General features: G+C 46.4%; 1 protein-coding gene across 1 annotated transcript; it reads right to left on the bottom strand.

The window, feature by feature from the left end:
• Positions 1-1263: 1263 nt before the first annotated feature.
• Positions 1264-14642, bottom strand: LOC306764705 (NACHT, LRR and PYD domains-containing protein 3-like; the record flags this gene model as incomplete). Its single annotated transcript, XM_079251920.1, has 9 exons — positions 1264-1814; positions 1945-1994; positions 2918-3079; positions 4648-4821; positions 6794-6958; positions 7043-8849; positions 8962-9166; positions 9287-9365; positions 14413-14642. The coding sequence occupies 9 exons, from the start codon at positions 14640-14642 to the stop codon at positions 1264-1266; spliced, it is 3423 nt and encodes a 1140-aa protein (XP_079108046.1).
• Between the last annotated feature and the right edge of the window lie 6820 nt (positions 14643-21462).

Here is a 21462-nt window from a genome sequence, read left to right as displayed (position 1 = left end):
CTTAAAAGACCAAATATGGTACAGCAGAGTAGTTACATGGTCTGTCACTTTCTCCAGGATCCTCTGCAGGGAAAATAAACATTTAATCAACAATGCTCATTATATATTTGAGCCTATTTGGTCATTTTAATAGTGGGATAATACAGCTAATATATACTTACAGCCTGTGATGCCTTCATATATGAGGTTTATGTAAGATTTTTACGTTTTTGTGGCACTAGACAGATTTGTTTGTTTTTTTTTTTTTTGGTCCAATATGCCTCTTTGAACACTTTGGGTTGCCGACCCCAATCTAAATACATGTATTATACATCATATTTAAAGAAAAACAGAACAAGCACATAAAATACACACTGCGCTGTTGTCTCAGCCTCCATATCACGAGTCGTAAGAGCTTATGTGGACCCTCGTAATTTCGAAACCTCCTCTGTTTTAATTTATATTTAATTAATAAGTGCTGTAAAGTCAAAATGTTGTAAGTCGAGAACCACGTAACCCAAGGACCGCCTGAATATGAATACAAATTTATTTATTTATTTTTGTTTTGGCTCAGATACTATTCTGTTTTTAATTATGAAAAACCTGTAATAAGAAAACAAGTGAAAAAAAAACCCGTGAAAATGCCAGAATGAGCAAACTAAAACACTGGGAGGATTTTCATTCTCAGCATCATGAAGTGAAACTAACTGCCCTGACATGAGCTAAACACAACATCCTGATACTCAGTGTGAAGCTTTGACTGGAAACAGAAAAACTACATGCGGATCCTGGACGAAGGGCTGCATGGTGGAATAGTGGTTACTACTGTGGCCTCACAGCAAGAAGGTCGCTGGTTTGATCCTTGGGACAGAGGTTGGGACAGTGTCCTTTCTGTGTGGAGTTTGCATGTATACATGGGTTCTCTCTGGGTCCTCCTCCCACCATCCAACAATGTGGGATGTGCATGTTAGGTTAATTGGTTACTCTAAATTGCCCATAGGAGTGAGTGTGAGCTTGAGTGACTGTTTGTCTCTGTGTGGCCCTGAAATGGACTATCAAGCTGTCCAGGGTGTACCCTGTCTTTCGCCCAAAAGCCTGCTGGGATATGCTCCAGCTTCCCTGCAACCCTTCATTGGACTGTTTCTATCCAGGAAGACGTTTCCAAGATTCATTTAGAAGAGTTTCATATGCAAATGGATTTAATCCGAAAGGTGAAGGAGACAGACACGTCCAGACTGAACCATCTGTTGATGGGCTTTTCTACTGCCATCAGAGTCTTTACATTTACCGCAGACAGAACCAGGAACCAGGTTTCCATGACCAGAACCCAAATCCAGCATAGAGGGGACGAGTGAATGTAGTGATGAAGGTGTGGAGGTGGATCAGTGAGTCAAAGGAGACTTTGTAGAAGGACAGAGAGCTGGCAGGACAGTCCACATACACTGCTACTCTGTTAGAGACAGAGGAGGAGGAGGAGGAGGAGGAGGAGATAGAGTTTTTTATACCATTGTGCCAGACAGAGTAATCTCCATCATCAGAGCATCTCAAACTCCAAGACTGATCATTGTATCCAAACCAACAGTCTCGGTGGTCTCCACTCCTGCTGATTTCTCTGTAACTCACTGCTATATCAACTCTTCCTCTCCACTCCACCTCCCAGTAGCAGCGACCAGCCAGAACGTTTCCACACAGCAGCTGAGAACATCCATTATCAAATCTTTCTGGATGATCCGGAAATGACTGAAGCACTGTCACATGCGTCACCTTCCTTTTGTTGTCAGACAGTTTGAGGTTTCTGCTCGCCGTGTTGATGTCGATGGTGAGTGGACAGGAATCTGAAGGAGAGAGCAGACACAGTCCAGCTGCAGTTATTGATCTATTGACACTTTGATGTGACTGATGAAAGAGTGATGTGACGGTGTGATGATGGTTGAATGTGATGAATCCAGTGAAAAACACACTTACACTTCCTCGGACCTCCTGGTCTCAACCATGGTTCTCCAGCAGGCTGCACCCTGAAAGGAGGAGGGAGTCAGAGCATGCTGGCATGGACATGACATGTCTCTCATACACACTTTGTTCTGCACTGAGAAAGGAGACATCCAACATCTGGAATGTCCACCTGAATGGAGCATCTCCAGTGTAGAAGAAGCAGAATCAGAAAGCCGATTGGTCCACATCCACACCAGCAACACTGCTGTGTGGAGGTCAGTTTCAGCGTTCTTCTGCTTTTCATCGCTTCACGAGTAGTTAATATTGTACTTTCTGGGACAGTTTGCTAAAATTACAGAAGGTCATGATAGAAGTGAACAAACTAAAAAATGCCTTGTCAGAAAGATGTCATTAAATTTGAGCAAACCCAAAATATTTCTTTCTGATTATTGTGAAATTATTTCTTTTTTAATAAGAAAACAGATGATGTGGAAATAGAGTTAATGAAATAAAAATTTGGGGGTCCTATAGAAGACAAACTTAACTGGAAGAACATAAATATTTACAAACTAAGATAAATATTTACAAACTAAAGTCTCAGGAAGTATTGCATTAAAAACCAAAGCCAAAGCAGATCCTGCATGAGAAGTCACTCTGTACTGTTGCCTGGTCTTTTCATACTTACAATACTGTTCTGAGATTCGGAGGAACAGCTACAAAACATCATGCAGCTGATTATCACCATTCAAATCAGAGAAAAATTAATCATTCAGGACATTGGCTATCAGGGACACAAGCTTATTTTTCCTGCCGTCAGAATGACTAATATGTATTGACATAGTGGCAAATCAAACAGCACAAATGATGTTCAGAGCAGATCAATCGTTCAATAAAACATCATCATCACTACATTATTACTACAGATCCTGCTTGTATGTGGGAACTACATATCTGCAGAGCTTCCTCCTCTTTCAGACATTATGCAGCAGCAGCAGCACCACCATACCTGAGTTTCTGTGGATCCTTCAGCGCAACCACCAGCAGCTTCACTCCTGAAACTCCTGGATGGTTGTAGCTTAGGTCCAGGTCTCTGAGATGGGAGGGGTTGGAGGTCACAGCCGAGGCCAGACAAACACACCCTTCTTCTGTGATCAGACATCCTGACAGGCTACAGAAAACAACACAAGACAAAGTCTGAGAGAACTGTTGAGGAACATAAACACACACACACACACACACACACACACACACACACATATATACACATGTTTATATGTGTATATATGTGGTAGTGGTAGTTTAGTAGTAGTTAGTAGTTATTTATAAGACACCCAGTACCTTGATTTCTGAAATCAGAATCAGTTTTTGATAAACTAACAATGATTTACATCTAGGACAAAAAAATAAAATAAAATAAATAAATAAATAAATTATATCTATATATATCTATATATATATATATATATATATATCTATATATATATATATATATATATATATATATATATATATATATATATATATATATATATATATATATATATATATATCTATATATATATATATATATATATATATATATATATATATATATATATATATGTGTGTGTGTGTGTGTGTGTGTGTGTGTGTGTGTGTCACCTGATCCACTGAGAAGTACCTCGTTCTATTTCTCTAATATATGCCAATATACCATTTCTAACTTATTTTCCTTTTTTCCACAGGTCTTCCTGAATAAGTGCAGTTTTACATGTTGATCTGTCTTTCCTGTCCTCTCCACCCCAACCAGTCCAGGCAGATGACTGCCCTCCCTGAGCCGGGTTCTGCCGGAGGTTTTCTTCGTGTTAAAAGTGAGTGTTTTCCTTCCCACTGTCGCCGCATGCATGCTCAGGATGGGGGATTGGATCGAAGTCATGACTCGATGCAATCAGTTGGTTTCTATTATAGGATATGTATGAATTGGCTTTAAATTATGTGTATGTTTATTTGTGTATGTAAAGTGCCCTGTGACAACATTGTTGTGAAGTGGCGGCATACAAATAAAGTTGAAATTGAAATTGTGATGCTGATTAGTGGACACACTTTGGACCAACATGTCCTTTTGGTAACATTATTTTCAGTCTTTTCTAGGGAAACCATCATTTCTGTCCAGGCCTGGTTAATGAGTTTATTTTTTATTGACCAAAGGGTATCAACAATTTTGTCCACGTGTATAGGGCAGAGCCATGAACCCACACAACTCTGCTTAATAACATATATCCATTTTCTGTATTCACTTATTTGCACTTGGGTGCAACATAGTTTCTGTTAGTTGAGAGACACTGGACAGGTCATCCGTCCATAACATGGTCAACACAGAGACAACCAACCTCCATGCATCACTCCTAGAAAAAATAATTTAGCATGACCAACCAGTCTTGCCAACCATGCATGTCTTTGGATGGTGCAAGGAACCCAGAGTACTGGGACAAACTCACACATACACAAGAACATGTAAATTCCACATATTGTTTGAACTCCACCAGCCCAGGCCCAAACTAGCCACCTTCTTGCTAGTGCTAGCACTCAACGTTAGTTGAGTAGTGGTAGTTTAGTAGTAGTTAGTAGTTATTTATAAGACATCCAGTATCTTGATTTCTGAAATCAGAATCAGTTTTTGATAAACTAACAATGATTTACATCTAGGACAAAAAAAAAAAAAAAAAAAAGAGTAACGTTCAAACAATTAATCCTCACCTGAGAGTTTCCAGTTTGCAGTTTGGACTCTTTAGTCCATCACACAGTTTTTTCACTCCTGAATCCTGGAGGTCGTTGTTACTCAGGTCCAGTTCTGTCAGACTGGAGGTCTTGGAGCCCAGAACTGAAGACAGAGCTTCACAGCTTCTCTCTGAGAGACCACATGCACTCAATCTGGTACAGGTAAAGAGAAAAGCACAAAATATCATCTGTCCTTTTGAATTCTTATTAAGACAAGTTTATTGATTTCAAATATCAGTTAAAATCTAAAGTCCAGTAAAAATCCCGAAGATCAATTAATCTGCAGCTCATCCACATTATATGTAATCAGTCTAAAGAATAGTGAATTCCACAACATTCAACAGGCAGGACTTGGACTGAAAGATCACCTGAAGTTATATCTATATATATATATATATATATGTATATATATATATATATATATATATATATATATATATTAGGGGTGGGAAAATCGAATTGAAAAATCGAAAATTGGGATTTTTTTGTTTCACAATTTAAAAATCGATTTTTTCTTTTGTTAAAAAGTTGTTTTAAATTCAATTAAGTAAAATGAATCCACTGTAATAGTTTTGTCATTTTTATTGGTTTTATTGATATTCTTACTTGTCTTCTTGGGTATTATAGCTGCAGAATGATGGTCTGGCTTTTTATCTAACTGAAATAAAAAAAAAAAATTACTTGCAAAAAGAGTTTTATAATTTTTTTTTGTTTGTTTTTTGAGAATCGCAATTTAAATTGAATCGGCACCCAAAAAAATAGGAATCGAATCGAAGACATTCAATTTAAATGCCTAAGTGCCGATTCAATTTAAATTGCTATTCTCAAAATTCTTTGATTTTGCTGATTTTTGTGGATTAAAAACAAACAAAAAAAATTATAAAACTTTTTTGCTAGTAATTTTTCTTGATTTCAGAAATATATGTGCGTGTGTGTGTGTGTGTGTGTGTGTGTGTGTGTGTGTGTGTGTGTGTGTGTGTGTGTATATATATAAGTGATATTAGTTTTCTTAAATGTAATGTGAAAATATTATCTTGTGTCGTTCTTGTGAAGTGTCATCTCATGCCGTGAACTGAGTGTATCATCATACCCCTATATATAAGTAAACTGAATTTTCTTTCCATTTTAACTTTTTTAAAAAATATATAAATCTAATTATCTAGCACTTGAATATGTTTTAATATCGATATAATTTTATAATTGTACACTCTTCAGTATAAAAGCAGCCTTACCCCAGAGATTCCAGTTCACATTGTGGACTCTGAAGACCAGACAGCAGCTGTACTCCTGAATCCTGCAGGTTGCAGTTTCTCAGGTTCAGTTTTATCAGCCTGGGAGATCGGGAGCTGTGAGCTGAGGCCAGAGCTGCAACATTTCCCTCTGAGAGGCCACAGATGCTCAACCTAAAGAGAAATTACTCTGTGAAGGCAGAAGATTTCCATGGTTTCCAGTGAAGAGCTGCTAACTGTACTGACACACAGGATAGATCAATTGTTATTAGGAAAGTTTTTGTTGGATTTTAATGTACAGTAAAGATTTTCAAGTGTCTCTGAAGACTGAACCACAACTTTACAGAATTTCACCAAAAGTGGACAGAAAAATCTTTAATTTTCTATTAAATGATTAAAGTTTTACAAGTGCATCAAGTCTCACAACAAAGATACGTGTAGAAGATATTTACAGATTGAAGGTTAATATTCTCTGAATATCTGTGAATCTCTTCCTGCCATCGTATTGCGTATTTGTCTGTTTCAGACAGCGTTTCATCTGTAAATTACTCATTTAGGATGTCTGTATAATGGATATAAAATGGTTAAAGCACAAAACGGTATCAAATATTGTAATGTATATATAGTAAAAAAGTAACTTGATATCATCCATATTTGTACCTTAGGAAAAGATACTTAAGTAATTACTTTCTAAAAGAAAATTGTCAGAATAAATGCTCTGATAATTTCTGACAGAGTGATCTATGATTGATTACTCTGGTCTTAAAGATTAAATGGAATAAAATAAAAATACACTATAGAACAATGATATTCTTAAATGCCATTTAGATAAAACTTTTGATAGTTCAACTGCTGATCTTTTTTTTCAACCTGTGAGAGCAGCAGAGAAACCTGACCTGAGAGTTTCCAGTTGACAGTGTGGACTCTCCAGTCCAACACACAGCTTCTTTACTCCTGCATCCTCGATGTTCAGGTCCAGTTCTGTCAGTCTGGAAGACTGGGAGCTGAGAACTGAGGACAGAGCTGAACATCCTTCATCTGAGAGGGAACAGCTGCTCAGTCTGCAGAGGAAATAATAAAACAGTAGTTCTCTGTCACATTCTGTTCTATGAGAGCAGCAACAGCATATCTCTTCATGTACTTACAGAGCTTTGTTGGAGGCTTTGACCAATGGCAGCAGCCTCAGAAGAACCTTTTCTGAAGGAGAGTATTTCTGCAGGTCAAACACATCCAGATCTTCATCTGATGACAGTAAGATGAAGACCAGAGCTGACCACTGAGCAGGAGACAGTTTATCTGTGGAGAGACGTCCTGATCTCAGGGACTGTTGGACCTCCTCCACTAGAGAACCATCATTCAGTTCATTCAGACAGTGGAACAGATTGATGCTTCTCTCTGCAGACACATTCTCACTGAGCTTCTTCTTGATGTACTGAACTGTTTCCTGATTGGTCTGTGAGCTCCTTCCTGTCTGTGTCATCAGGCCTCGTAGGAGTCTCTGATTGGTCTCCAGTGAAAGACCCAAGAGGAAGCGGAGGAACAAGTCCAGGTGTCCATTTGGACTCTGTAAGGCCTCGTCTACAGCACTCTGATGGAGATCTTTAAGTGAGTCTTGTTTCTTCTCAGACAGATACCACTTGGAGGTTGTTTCTTCTTTTTCTTCCATCAGATTGACTCCAGACTTGATGAAGGTCAGATGGACATGAAGAGCAGCCAGAAACTCCTGAACACTCAGATGTGAGAAGCTGAACACCTTCTCTTGGTACAGGCCTCTGTTCTCCTTGAAGATCTGTGTGAAGACTCCTGAGTACACCGAGGCTTCTGTGATATCGATGCCACACTCTGTCAGGTCTGCTTCATAGAAGATCAAGTTTCCTTTCTGCAACTGATCAAAAGCCAGTTTTCCCAGAGACTCAATCATCTTCCTGCTCTCTGGACTCCAGACTGGATCTGTCTCAGCTCCTCCATCATACTTGACCTTCTTGACTTTGGTCTGAACCAGCAGGAAGCGGGTGTACATCTCAGTCAGGGTCTTGGGCAGCTCTCCTCCCTCTCTGGTTTTCAGCTCATCCTCCAGAACTGTAGCAAGGATCCAGCAGAAGACCGGGATGTGGCACATGATGTGGAGGCTTCGTGATGTCTTCATGTGGGAGATGATCCTGCTGGCCTGCTCCTCATCGCTGAACCTCCTCCTAAAGTACTCCTCCTTCTGTGGGTCAGTGAACCCTCTGACCTCTGTCGCCATGCCAACACAGTCAGGAGGGATCTGATTGGCTGCTGCAGGTCGTGTGGTTATCCAGAGGCGAGCAGATGGAAGCAGTTTCCCCCTGATGAGGTTTGTCAGCAGCACATCCACTGAGGTGGACTCTGTAACATCAGTCAGGATCTCATTGTTGTGGAAGTCCAGAGGAAGTCGACACTCATCCAGACCATCAAAGATGAAGACGACCCGGAAGTCTTCAAAGCTGCAGATTCCTGCTTCTTTAGTTTCAGTAAAGAAGTGATGAACAAGTCCCACCAAGCTGAACTTTCTCTCTTTCAGCACATTCAGCTCTCTGAAAGTCAGTGGAAATGTCAGCTGGATGTCCTGGTTGGCTTTGTCTTCAGCCCAGTCCAGAGTGAACTTCTGTGTTAAGACAGTTTTCCCGATGCCAGCCACTCCCTTTGTCATCACTGTTCTGATTGGTTCATCTCTTCCAGGTGGGAGTTTAAAGATGTCTTCTAGTCTGATGGTTGTTTCTGGTCTGTCTGCTTTCCTGGATGCTGCTTCAATCTGTCTGACCTCATGTTCATCATTGACCTCTGCAGCCCCTCCCTCTGTGATGTAGAGCTCTGTGTAGATCTCATTCAGAAGGACTTGCTTTCCTGCTTTAGCGATCCCCTCAAACACACACTGGAACTTCTTCTTCAGAGAAGATTTTAGTTTATGGCCACAAACTGAATCCAGAAGTTCTGAATGAAAAGCAGAAATCAGACGAGTCAGTAAAGATTTCACGCCTCTGAAGAACCAGGATGTGTTGAGATTTCAGTAAATGTCTCGTTTATTCAGTAGCTTCAGTCTTACTGCTCTGCAGACGCTCAGCCAGCTCCTCCTGCTTCATTCTCCTCAGGAAGTCCACTGTGATCTTCATTAATGCCTCTCTGCTGCTCTTCCTCTGCTCTTCATCCTCACCCTCCAACACTGAGCATTCGGGGTAATCTGGACTCAGAACCTTCTGGATCTTCTTCAGCTCCTTCTTTACAAAAGTGATGATGTTGTCCTCCAGCAGCTGGAAGAGAAAACCACATGAAGGACAGAGTCAGACTGAAATCATGGAGCCAAACATCAGATCCATGTTGGACACAGTGACAATCCCGTGTCTTGTAGTAGGTGTTGTACATGTACACACCAGAAATATGGAGTCCAGCTTTGTTTGAGGCTGTTGGGCAGACTGACCACTGGGAGGCTCTGAGCTCTGCTGGTCCACACTGCGGAGGAATCAGAAAGAGTCATCTGATATTCTGTCTACAGAGACAAAGTAGAAGTCCATGAGGTGATGGGATGATGTGGACAGTCAACCAGAAGACTCCCAGTATAGGGAATGCTCAATCAGCACCCTGGAGCAAGGCAGCCACAGCCAGTTAAAGCAGACTGCATGGAATGGGAAACTCCCAGTCTGACTGTGTGCTGATTAACTCTGAAGCTACTCATCATCATCAGTTTGAAACAGTGTGAGGAAACTGGTGTCAAATGAAACATCATGCATAACAGCTAAATACGGCTTCTCCATGTTTAGTCTGGACTTTAGTCTGGACTCTGGTCTGGTCTCTGGTCTGGAATGTAATCTGGACTCTGGTCTAGACTCTGGTCTGGTCTCTGGTATGGAGTCCAACCCCATATACACTGCTCAAAAAAATAAAGGTAACACTAAAGTAAGTCGTTGTAGATCTGAATGAATGAAATATTTTCATTAAATACTTTGTTCTTTCCATAGTTGAATGCACTGACAACAAAATCACACAAAAATTATCAATGAAAATCAAACATATCAACCCATGGAGGTCTGGATTTGGAGTTCTACTCCAAATGAAAGTGGAAAAACACACTACAGACTGATGCAACTTTGATGTAATGTCCTTTTAACAAGTCAATATGAGGCTCAGTAGTGTGTGTGGCCTCCGTGTGCCTGTATGACCTCCCTACAACACCTGGGCATGCTCCTGATGAGGCGGTGGATGTTCTCCTGAGGGATCTCCTCCCAGACCTGGACTAAAGCTTCCCCCAACTCCTGGACAGTCTGTGGTGCAACTTGGCGTTGGTGGATGGAGCGAGACATGATGTCGCAGATGTGCTCAGCTGGATTCAGGTCTGGGGAACGGGCGGGCCGGTCCATAACATCAATGCCTTCGTGTTGCAGGAACTGCTGACACACTCCAGACACATGAGGTCTAGCATTGTCTTGCATTAGGAGGAACCCAGGGCCAACCGCACCAATATACCAGCAGAACGTTCTCCACGGCGTCTCCAGATTCTGTCACATCTGTCACATGTGCTCAGTGTGAACCTGCTTCCAACTGTGAAGAGCTCAGGGCGCCAGTGGAGAATTTACCAATCTTGGTGTTCTCTGGCAAATGCCAAACGTCCTGCACGGTGTTGGGCTGTAAACACAACCCCCACCTGTGGACCCCGGGCCCTCATACCACCCTCATGGAGTCTGTTTCTGACTGTTGGAGCAGACACATGCACATTTGTGGCCTGCTGGAGCTCATTCTGCAGGGCTCTGGCAGTGCTCCTCCTGTTCCTCCTTGCACAAAGAAGGAGGTAGCGGTCCTGCTGCTGGGTTGTTGTCCTCCCACGGCCTCCTCCACGTCTCCTGATGTACTGGCCTGTCTCCTGGTAGCGCCTCCACGCTCTGGACACTACGCTGACAGACACAGCAAACCTTCTTGCCACAGCTGGCATTGATGTGCCATCCTGGATGAGCTGCACTACCTGAGCCACTTGTGTGGGTTGTAGACTCCGTCTCATGCTACCACTAGAGTGAAAGCACCGCCAGCATTCAGACCAAAACATCAGCCAGAAAGCATCGGAACTGAGAAGTGGTCTGTGGTCTCCACCTGCAGAACCACTCCTTTATTGGGTGTGTCTGACCAATTGCCTATAATTTCCAACTGTTGTCTATTCCATTTGCACAACAGCATGTGGAATTGATTGTCAATCAGTGTTGCTTCCTAAGATGACAGTTCCATTTTACAGAAGTGTGGTTGACGTGGAGTTACTTTGTGTTGTTTAGTGTTCCCTTTATCTTTTTGAGCAGTGTATATGTATCCCCTCCCTGAGCCGTCACCTTATCGTGGTGGAGGGGTTTGTGTGTCCCAAAGATCCTAGCAGCTATGTTGTCTGGGGCTTTATGCCCCTGGTAGGGTCACCCATGGCAAACAGGTGTCTAGGGGAGGGACCAGACCAAGCACGGCTCATCAACCCCTATGATGAACACAAACCTGGGAAGAAATGTTCCCTTGCCCGGACGCGGGTTACCGGGACCCCCCTCTGGAGCCAGGCCTGGAGGTGGGGTACGAGAGCGAGCGTCTGGTAGCCGGGCCTTTACCCATGGGGCCCGGTCGGGCTCAGCCTGAAAGAGTTACATGGGCCCCACCTCCCGTGGGCTCACTATCTGCGGGAGGCGTCGTAGGGGTCGGGTACAGTGTGAGCTGGGCAGCAGCAAGGGGCGGGGACCCTGGCGGCCCAATCCCCGGCAGCAGAAGCTGGCTCTAGGGACGTGCAATGTCACCTCTCTGGTGGGGAAGGAGCCTGAGCTTGTGCGCGAGGTTGAGCGGTTCCAGGTAGATATAGTTGGACTCACCTCGACGCATGGCTTGGGCTCTGGAACCAGAACCCTCGAGAGGGGCTGGACCTTCTTCCACTCTGGAGTTGCTCATGGTGAGAGGCGCCGAGCAGGTGTGGGCTCTGATTAGCCCCCGGCTTGGTGCCTGCTCGTTGGGGTTTACCCCGGTGGATGAAAGGGTAGTTTCCCTCCGCCTTCGGGTGGGGGGACGGGTCCTGACTGATGTCTGTGCTTATGCGCCGAACAGCAGTTCAGAGTACCCACCCTTTCTGGAGTCCTTGGAGGGAGGGCTGGAGGGTGCTCCTTCTGGGGACTCCATTGTTCTGCTGGGGGACTTCAATGCTCACGTGAGCAATGACAGTGAGACCTGGAGGGCAGTGATTGGGAGGCATAGTCCCCCCCCCCCCCCTTCTGTGCTCGTCATGGATTGTCCATAACGAACACCATGTTCCAACATAAGAGTGTCCATATGTACACCTGGCATCAGGATTCCCTGGGCCGCAGTTCAATGATCGATTTTTTAGTCGTATCACCGGACCTGCGGCCACATGCCTTGGACACTCGGGTGAAGAGGGGGGCGGAGCTTCAACTGATCACCACCTGGTGGTGAGTTGGCTCAGATGGTGGGGGAGGAAGCCGGTCAGATCTGGCAGGCCCAAACATGTTGTGAGGTTCTGCTGGGAACGTCTGGCTGAGTCCCCCGTCAGAGCGAGCTTCAACTCCCACCTTCAGCAGAGCTTTAACCATGTCCCGAGTGAGGCGGGGGACATTGAGTCCGAATGGGCTGTGTTCCGTGCCTCTATTGCTGAGGTGGCCAGCCGGAGCTGTGGCTGTAAGGTCGTTGGTGCCTGTCGTGGCGGTAATCCCAGGACTTGTTGTGGACACCAGCAGTGAGGGATGCCGTCAAGCTGAAGAAGGAGTCCTATCGGGCCTTCTTGGCCTGTGGGACTCTGGAGGCAGCTGATGGGTACCGGCGGGCTAAGCGGCATGCGGCTTCGGCTGTCGCCAAGGCAAAAACTCGGGCATGGGAGGAGTTCAGCGAGATCATGGAGAAAGACTTCCGGACGGCTTCGAGGCGATTCTGGTCCACCATCCAGCGGCTCAGGAGGGGGAAGCAGTGCTCCATCAATACTGTGTACAGTGGAGGTGGGGAGCTGCTGACCTCAACCTGGGACGTTGTGGGTCGGTGGAAGGAATACTTCGAAGACCTCCTCAATCCTACCAACACGTCTTCCGATGAGGAAGCAGAGCTGGGGGACTCAGGGATGGACTCTCCTATCTCTGGGGCTGAAGTTGCTGACGTGGTCAAAAAGCTCCTTGGCGGCAAGGCCCCGGGGGTGGATTAGATCCGCCCGGAATTCCTGAAGGCTCTGGATGTTGTGGGGCTGTCCTGGCTGACACGCCTCTGCGGCATCGCGTGGACATCGGGGGCAGTACCGCTGGATTGACAGACTGGGGTGGTGGTCCCCCTTTTTAAGAAGGGGGACCGGAGGGTGTGTTCCAACGACAGGGGAATCACACTCCTCAGCCTCCCTGGTAAGGTCTATTGAGGGGTCCATGACAGGAAGGTCCACCAGAATCTCGAATCGAGGAGGAGCAGTGTGGTTTTAGTCCTGGTCGCGGAACAGTGGACCAGTTCTATACCCTCTTTGGGGTCCTGGAGGGGGCATGGGCGTTTGCCCAACCAGTCTACATGTGCTTTGTGGACCTGGAGAAGGCGTTCGACTGTGTCCCCCGGGGGCTCCTGTAAGGGGGTACTCCGGGAGTATGGGGCACCGGACCCCCTTGTACAAACTGTCCGGTCCCTGTACGACAGGTGTCAGAGCTTGGTCCACATTGCCGGTCGTCAAGTCAAGTCAAATTCGTTTCCGGTGAGGGTTGGACTCCACCAAGGCTGCCCTTTATCACCGATTCTGTTCATAACTTATATGGACAGAATTTTCTAGGCACAGCCGAGGTGTTGAGGGGATCCGACTTGGTGGCCTCAGGATATGGTCCCTGTTGGATGCAGATGACGTGGTCCTGTTGGCTTCATCTGGTCGTGATCTCCAGCTCTCACTTGAGCGATTTGCGGCCGAGTGTGAAGCGGGTGGAATGAGAATCAACACCTCCAAATCTGAGACCATGGTCTTCAGCTGGACTAGGGTGGTTTGTATATATATATATATACATATATATATATATATATATATATATATATATATATATATATATATATATATATATATATATACATATATATATATATATATACACATATATACATATATATATGTATATATAAGTGTGTGTGTGTGTGTGTGTGTGTGTGTGTGTGTGTGTGTCTGTGTGTGTACGTTCTCCCGTCTTCATGGAACTGTGTACTGCCACTAAATCTCTTGTCGGTTTCCAGTACTGGACGGGACTGTCTAACTTTCACATGAAGTACACAACCGACTTGTACAATGAGCGTCTCCGACCTCCCAGCTTCTGTTTTCACATGACGTCAGAGCTGCTACAGCAGGGCAGGAGGGTCAAACTCATCACTCTTAGAGTGCGCTGCCCCTTCGTGTTCTTGAAACTTTTTAAATTTGACCTTTATTTATTTATATTGTTTTCCCCCATGAATCACCATTTTCCCTACAAAATAAAATAAAAATAAATGAAAATAATTTAAACTGAGTCTGATACAGCATTTAGTCACAGCTTACCTCTGAGGATCTGAGGAGAAATTAGTAATTGCCCCCTTAGACTTGTTGCTTTTTAAGGACACACAGCTGGGATCAGGTCTGAGTTCTGGTTCAGGTCCAGGCTGGTGAATCCAGATGTTTGGTGATGTGAGCGCAGATCTCTGACATGGAGACGAGTCATGGACAGTGAGGGATGGACGTCTCTCAGTGGTTTTAGAGGGAGGGACCCCGCCCTCTTGGTCCTGATCCATGATGCTGGATTCACATCAGCTCACACACACTTTCTACCTTCACCTGCCGAGAAAACACACATCAGTCACCTGAGCACCCCCAGCTGGTCCTCCTCTGATCGGCTCTGAGTTTCTGCTTCATATCAGCGTCACATAGATGCAGTGAGGAAGAAGAAGCTGCCTTCAGCTGCTGAACGTCTGTCAGGACACTAGATGGAGACGTGGAGCCATAGACTGATGATGATAACAACAACAACTGTCGAGAACAAGGGTCTCAAAGTTCCGTCCAATCAGATCAAATGGATCAAGCAGCTGCTTGTCAACTTCTCCATAATGAACATTAATTTCAGTCGGGTGTGCGGGACCTGGGAAACAACTAAAACCTGCCAGACTTTTTAGACCTAAAAGTCAGCAGACTCACTCCTGCTGATAGATGATGGAGAAGACCTTCATCAGAGTTAAAATCATCACCAGAATTCTTCCTGTTTACTTTCAGAGACTTTAGGGGACAAAACACACATATCAGAGAACTTTAATAAAGCTGGAAATATTTCTTCTCTTTTTGTATCTGAAACTAAACAAGATGGAAGACTTCCAAACAGGAAGCAGAAAACAGGTTGGACGTTCCGTCTCATTCCAGTTCATCAATATTCTGATCATCCCGGCTTGGAACAGCCGAGAGATCGGAGCTGAAATCCAAAGTGACCATTTTCCCCAAACGAAGAAACAAAGAATTAAGTTCCCACTTACAGTTTGGTCAGAAAAGAAGAAGAAGCCCGACGCTCAGGTGAGGTGCTTCCTGGACTGAGTCAGATACCTGAGATGGGAGGAGGACAGGTGGGAGGACAGGTGGGAGGAGGGCAGGTGGGAGGACAGGTGGGAGGAGGGCAGGTGGGAGGACAGGTGGGAGGAGGGCAGGTGGGAGGACAGGTGGGAGGAGGGCAGGTGGGAGGACAGGTGGGAGGAGGGCAGGTGGGAGGACAGATGGGAGGAGGGCAGGTGGGAGGACAGGTGGGAGGAGGGCAGGTGGGAGGACAGGTGGGAGGAGGGCAGGTGGGAGGACAGGTGGGAGGAGGGCAGGTGGGAGGACAGGTGGGAGGAGCAGCAGTGTTTTCATGTCCCAACAGGTAGATAAAAGTATTAAAAGGTTTATCTGGAGAAAATAAAAAGTTGTCCCAACAGAAGAAATCATGAGTTTCTGTTGGTGAAGCAAGAAAAAACTTGTTTTTTTGTTTTAAAAGTTATTTTCATCGTGTTTATGAACTTTCCCAGCTTGTTCTCCTTCATCACTGTGCAGACACGCCTTCATCTCCTCACTCTGATGAAATGTGGTCAGACTGGTCAGACTGGGAAGAAGAACAGCTTCCTCTCCCTCCCATTGTCGCTAACATGATGACTAATGACGGATTGTTTCCAGAAAATGAGGAGAGGGAGGAGGAATCCAGAGATGATTGACAGGGCGATGCAGGGGCGCTGCCAGGACATTTTGGGTCCTATGAAAGACAACAGCATGGACGCCAACACTTCATCCCAAATTTCAGATTTTTGTTTTTGCTTCAAGCTGATAAAGAAAATAGCTTTTCATGGGAATAATAAAATTATATAATATAATAATTTAGATCTAGGGCTGTGTTTAACTCTTTATGTGACCATTTTTGATCACTATTTTTTGTTTGTTTGTTTGTTAATGTAACAACAAAATGGAGGTCTTTGTTCAGACCAGAAGGACAATTTTAGATTAAAATTTCTAATTTGAAGGTATTTCATTGAGTGCCATATAAAGGGTTAAATCACAGCGCATACATCTAACTAGGTTATTTTAATATAAATAGTTCAGTTTATCAGTTTATATTACTGCTATATTTTATCACAATCTTTGAAAAAAGTATTTATTATTTTTAATGAAGGTTTAATGACTTTTTTTTTAATAGTTTGTGCATCTTTTTGGGCCCCTATCAAGTCATGTTGTTGCAACAAACACCTGGTACTTCGTGCTGCACTCAGCCGAGAACCTGCAAGTCCTCCAACCCAGATCGGCTGTAGTTCTGGTTCAGGTTGAGAGGACCCTTCTTCAGGTGAGAGGAGTCAGAAACAGGACACACAAGACTGATTTTGTCCTTTTATTTTTCGGCAGAATGCTGCAAAACGTAGCGGACTCTGAACAGATGTATGAAAACCTCCACAGCTTCTGGGCAAGTCTGCTTCACTGGCGTGCACAACAACAACACACCAAGTTCACGAAAACAAATGGAAATGAAAGTAAAACAGTTTAATAACACATCCACTTCGCTGGGTTGGGACGGTCGTCACGGAGGCTAAATATTACCTGGCTATGTAAAAACAGAATTATTTCCAACACATTAAACATCCAGGAGAAGTAAATTATCATGAAAGAGTCCATTTAATGGTGGGAGTGGTGCTGTCGGGTAAGGTGGTGGGAAACTTCCTGTGATTTCACCAGGAGGGTTATGTAAGGACGACGAACCTGCAAACCTTCCTCCTGCGGCATCTGGGAAGAATGTGGCTGGAATGGCTCCTGTTTTACTGGATCTGTCACTCAGTCAGCAATGCCAGACGTTCTGCAGCGGCTCCAACATCACTGCCAGACGTTCTGCAGCGGCTCCAACATCACTGCCAGACGTTCTGCAGCGGCTCCAACATCACTGCCAGATGTTCTGCAGCGCCTCCAACATCACTGCCAGACGTTCTGCAGCGGCTCCAACATCACTGCCAGACGTTCTGCAGCGGCTCCAACATCACTGCCAGATGTTCTGCAGCGCCTCCAACATCACTGCCAGACGTTCTGCAGCGGCTCCAACATCACTGCCAGATGTTCTGCAGCGCCTCCAACATCACTGCCAGACGTTCTGCAGCGGCTCCAACATCACTGCCAGATGTTCTGCAGCGCCTCCAACATCACTGCCAGACGTTCTGCAGCGGCTCCAACATCACTGCCAGACGTTCTGCAGCGCCTCCAACATCACTGCCAGACGTTCTGCAGCGCCTCCAACATCACTGCCAGATGTTCTGCAGCGCCTCCAACATCACTGCCAGACGTTCTGCAGCGCCTCCAACATCACTGCCAGATGTTCTGCAGCGCCTCCAACATCACTGCCAGACGTTCTGCAGCGGCTCCAACATCACTGCCAGACGTTCTGCAGCGGCTCCAGCATCACTGCCAGACGTTCTGCAGCGCCTCCAACATCACTGCCAGACGTTCTGCAGCGCCTCCAACATCACTGCCAGACGTTCTGCAGCGCCTCCAACATCACTGCCAGATGTTCTGCAGCGCCTCCAACATCACTGCCAGACGTTCTGCAGCGGCTCCAACATCACTGCCAGACGTTCTGCAGCGCCTCCAACATCACTGCCAGACGTTCTGCAGCGGCTCCAACATCACTGCAGACGTTCTGCAGCGGCTCCAACATCACTGCCAGATGTTCTGCAGCGGCTCCAACATCACTGCCAGACGTTCTGCGGCGGCTCCAACATCACTGCCAGACGTTCTGCGGCGCCTCCAACATCACTGCCAGACGTTCTGCGGCGGCTCCAACATCACTGCCAGACGTTCTGCGGCGCCTCCAGCATCACTGCCAGACGTTCTGCGGCGCCTCCAGCATCACTGCCAGACGTTCTGCAGCGCCTCCAACATCACTGCCAGACGTTCTGCAGCGGCTCCAGCATCACTGCCAGACGTTCTGCAGCGCCTCCAACATCACTGCCAGACGTTCTGCAGCGCCTCCAACATCACTGCCAGACGTTCTGCAGCGCCTCCAACATCACTGCCAGTTGTTCTGCAGCGCCTCCAACATCACTGCCAGACGTTCTGCAGCGGCTCCAACATCACTGCCAGACGTTCTGCAGCGGCTCCAACATCACTGCCAGACGTTCTGCAGCGCCTCCAACATCACTGCCAGACGTTCTGCAGCGGCTCCAACATCACTGCCAGACGTTCTGCAGCGCCTCCAACATCACTGCCAGACGTTCTGCGGCGGCTCCAACATCACTGCCAGACGTTCTGCGGCGGCTCCAACATCACTGCCAGACGTTCTGCGGCGCCTCCAACATCACTGCCAGACGTTCTGCAGCGCCTCCAACATCACTGCCAGACGTTCTGCAGCGCCTCCAACATCACTGCCAGACGTTCTGCAGCGGCTCCAACATCACTGCCAGACGTTCTGCAGCAGCTCCAACATCACTGCCAGACGTTCTGCAGCGGCTCCAACATCACTGCCAGACGTTCTGCAGCGGCTCCAACATCACTGCCAGATGTTCTTCAGTGGCTCCAACATCACTGCCAGACGTTCTGCAGCGGCTCCAACATCACTGCCAGACGTTCTGCAGCGCCTCCAACATCACTGCCAGACGTTCTGCAGCGGCTCCAACATCACTGCCAGACGTTCTGCAGCGGCTCCAACATCACTGCCAGACGTTCTGCAGCGCCTCCAACATCACTGCCAGACGTTCTGCAGCGCCTCCAACATCACTGCCAGATGTTCTGCAGTGGCTCCAACATCACTGCCAGATGTTCTGCAGCGCCTCCAACATCACTGCCAGATGTTCTGCAGCGCCTCCAACATCACTGCCAGACGTTCTGCAGCGCCTCCAACATCACTGCCAGAAGTTCTGCAGCGGCTCCAACATCACTGCCAGAAGTTCTGCAGCGGCTCCAACATCACTGCCAGATGTTCTGCAGCAGCTCCAACATCACTGCCAGACGTTCTGCAGTGCCTCCAACATCACTGCCAGATGTTCTTCAGCGGCTCCAACATCACTGCCAGACGTTCTGCAGCGGCTCCAACATCACTGCCAGACGTTCTGCGGCGCCTCCAACATCACTGCCAGACGTTCTGCAGCGCCTCCAACATCACTGCCTGACGTTCTGCAGCGGCTCCAACATCACTGCCAGATGTTCTGCAGCGGCTCCAACATCACTGCCAGATGTTCTGCAGCGGCTCCAACATCACTGCCAGACGTTCTGCAGCGGCTCCAACATCACTGCCAGACGTTCTGCAGCGGCTCCAACATCACTGCCAGATGTTCTGCAGCGGCTCCAACATCACTGCCAGATGTTCTGCAGCGGCTCCAACATCACTGCCAGACGTTCTGCAGCGGCTCCAACATCACTGCCAGACGTTCTGCAGCGGCTCCAACATCACTGCCAGACGTTCTGCAGCGCCTCCAACATCACTGCCAGACGTTCTGCAGCGGCTCCAACATCACTGCTAGACGTTCTGCAGTGGCTCCAACATCACTGCCAGACGTTCTGCAGTGCCTCCAACATCACTGCCAGACGTTCTGCAGCAGCTCCAACATCATGGAGCTAATGCCAGACGTTCTGCAGTGGCTCCAACATCATGGAGCTAATGCCAGACGTTCTGCAGCGGCTCCAACATCATGGAGCTAATGCCAGACGTTCTGCAGCGGCTCCAACATCATGGAGCTAATGCCAGACGTTCTGCAGCGGCTCCAACATCATGGAGCTAATGCCAGACGTTCTGCAGTGGCTCCAACATCATGGAGCTAATGCCAGACGTTCTGCAGCGGCTCCAACATCACGGAGCTGCTTCAGGCCGGCAGCCCGACTCACAACACCTGCAGACTCAGCTGATCTGTGATCTGCCAGAAAAGCAGCGAGGAAGGGGGGCTTGTGCAGAGGGGGTGAAGGGGAAGGGACAGACTGATGACGTATCTCCATCCTATGGTTTAGAACGGGTCGGTTAAAACGACTGAATGGTGTTTTTTCAGTCCTGTTTGTTCACCAGGTGACAAAATCTTCTTATTTTTGTGTTGGAGCGTTTAATTCCTTTAACCGCGTTCAGGCCACAGATGAAGCCAGTTTGTATCCAGATGGGTTTCAATAATTGATTTAAGTGTCAAATGTGCAGATTTAACTCAAATGTGCAAAAAAAAAAAACATAAATGGTTAAACTTTCATCCAGTAAATTCTGTGCTTTATGTCTTTTTATAAAGTTTGATATTCTTCAGATTAATGTGCATTTATTCCTTTGTTAGAACATATTTCCACTGCAGAGGAGATCATTTTCTATTGTCTGTAATGTGTGTTCTGGAAGAACTTATAAAATCTTCAAGTCTTGAAGTAAATATCAAGTTTTAACACAAACAGAAATTTCTGTCTCTGGTGTCAATAACCAGATCACCTGGAGACCAATCAGCACCTCCAGCAGGTGTTATCAGTGACCAATCAGCTCCAATCAGTCCCTCTGCGCTGAGGATCATATAAAAGCAGCTGCTGCAGCTTGAAGTCAGAGTGCTGTGAACTCTGTGTTGTCTGTCAGCAGCAGGTCCCAGGTCAGCTTTAACTGCAGCAGAATGAGGTGAGGAACTTCGTCTCCAGCAGAGCTTCTAAAAGGTGGCTCTGATCCTGGGCTGCCTCCAATGTTTCAGAGAGGAGAAACAACCTGCATCAGTCACAGCATCACACTGTGCAGTCAAGCTCCTCAGGATGCTGCATGTTGGGTGGAGGGAGGTGGTGGGGTGGACTAATGGACCCACTGGTCTGGAATGTCTTGTGACCTTCATGATGTGTCTGCAGGGTGTTGTGGGTTTCTTTGCTGCTGGTTGGAAGCATCACCTGCGTTCCTTCACCTTACGCAGGTAAGGTGGCAGGAAATACCTGGAATGAGAAGCTGAGCTGTGATTGGCTGCTGACTCCTCCTGAACCTGTTCTCCACAGGACCCCTGTATCCCAGGTCTGGAGGTTTTCCAGATTATGAGAAACCTGCTGGCCAGTCTAGTTCTGCTGGATCTTCCTACACCAGCAGCGTCTACCCTCCTGCTTCAGGTTCTAGCAGCTTCTTTGCTCCAAGCTATCCTGGAT

This window comes from Telmatherina bonti (genome assembly GCF_933228915.1).
Source record: "Telmatherina bonti genome assembly, chromosome: 2".
Classification (NCBI taxonomy): Eukaryota; Metazoa; Chordata; class Actinopteri; order Atheriniformes; family Telmatherinidae; genus Telmatherina; species Telmatherina bonti.
Note: the sequence above shows the minus strand (reverse complement) of the source record. Positions and strands in the feature narration are given on the sequence as shown.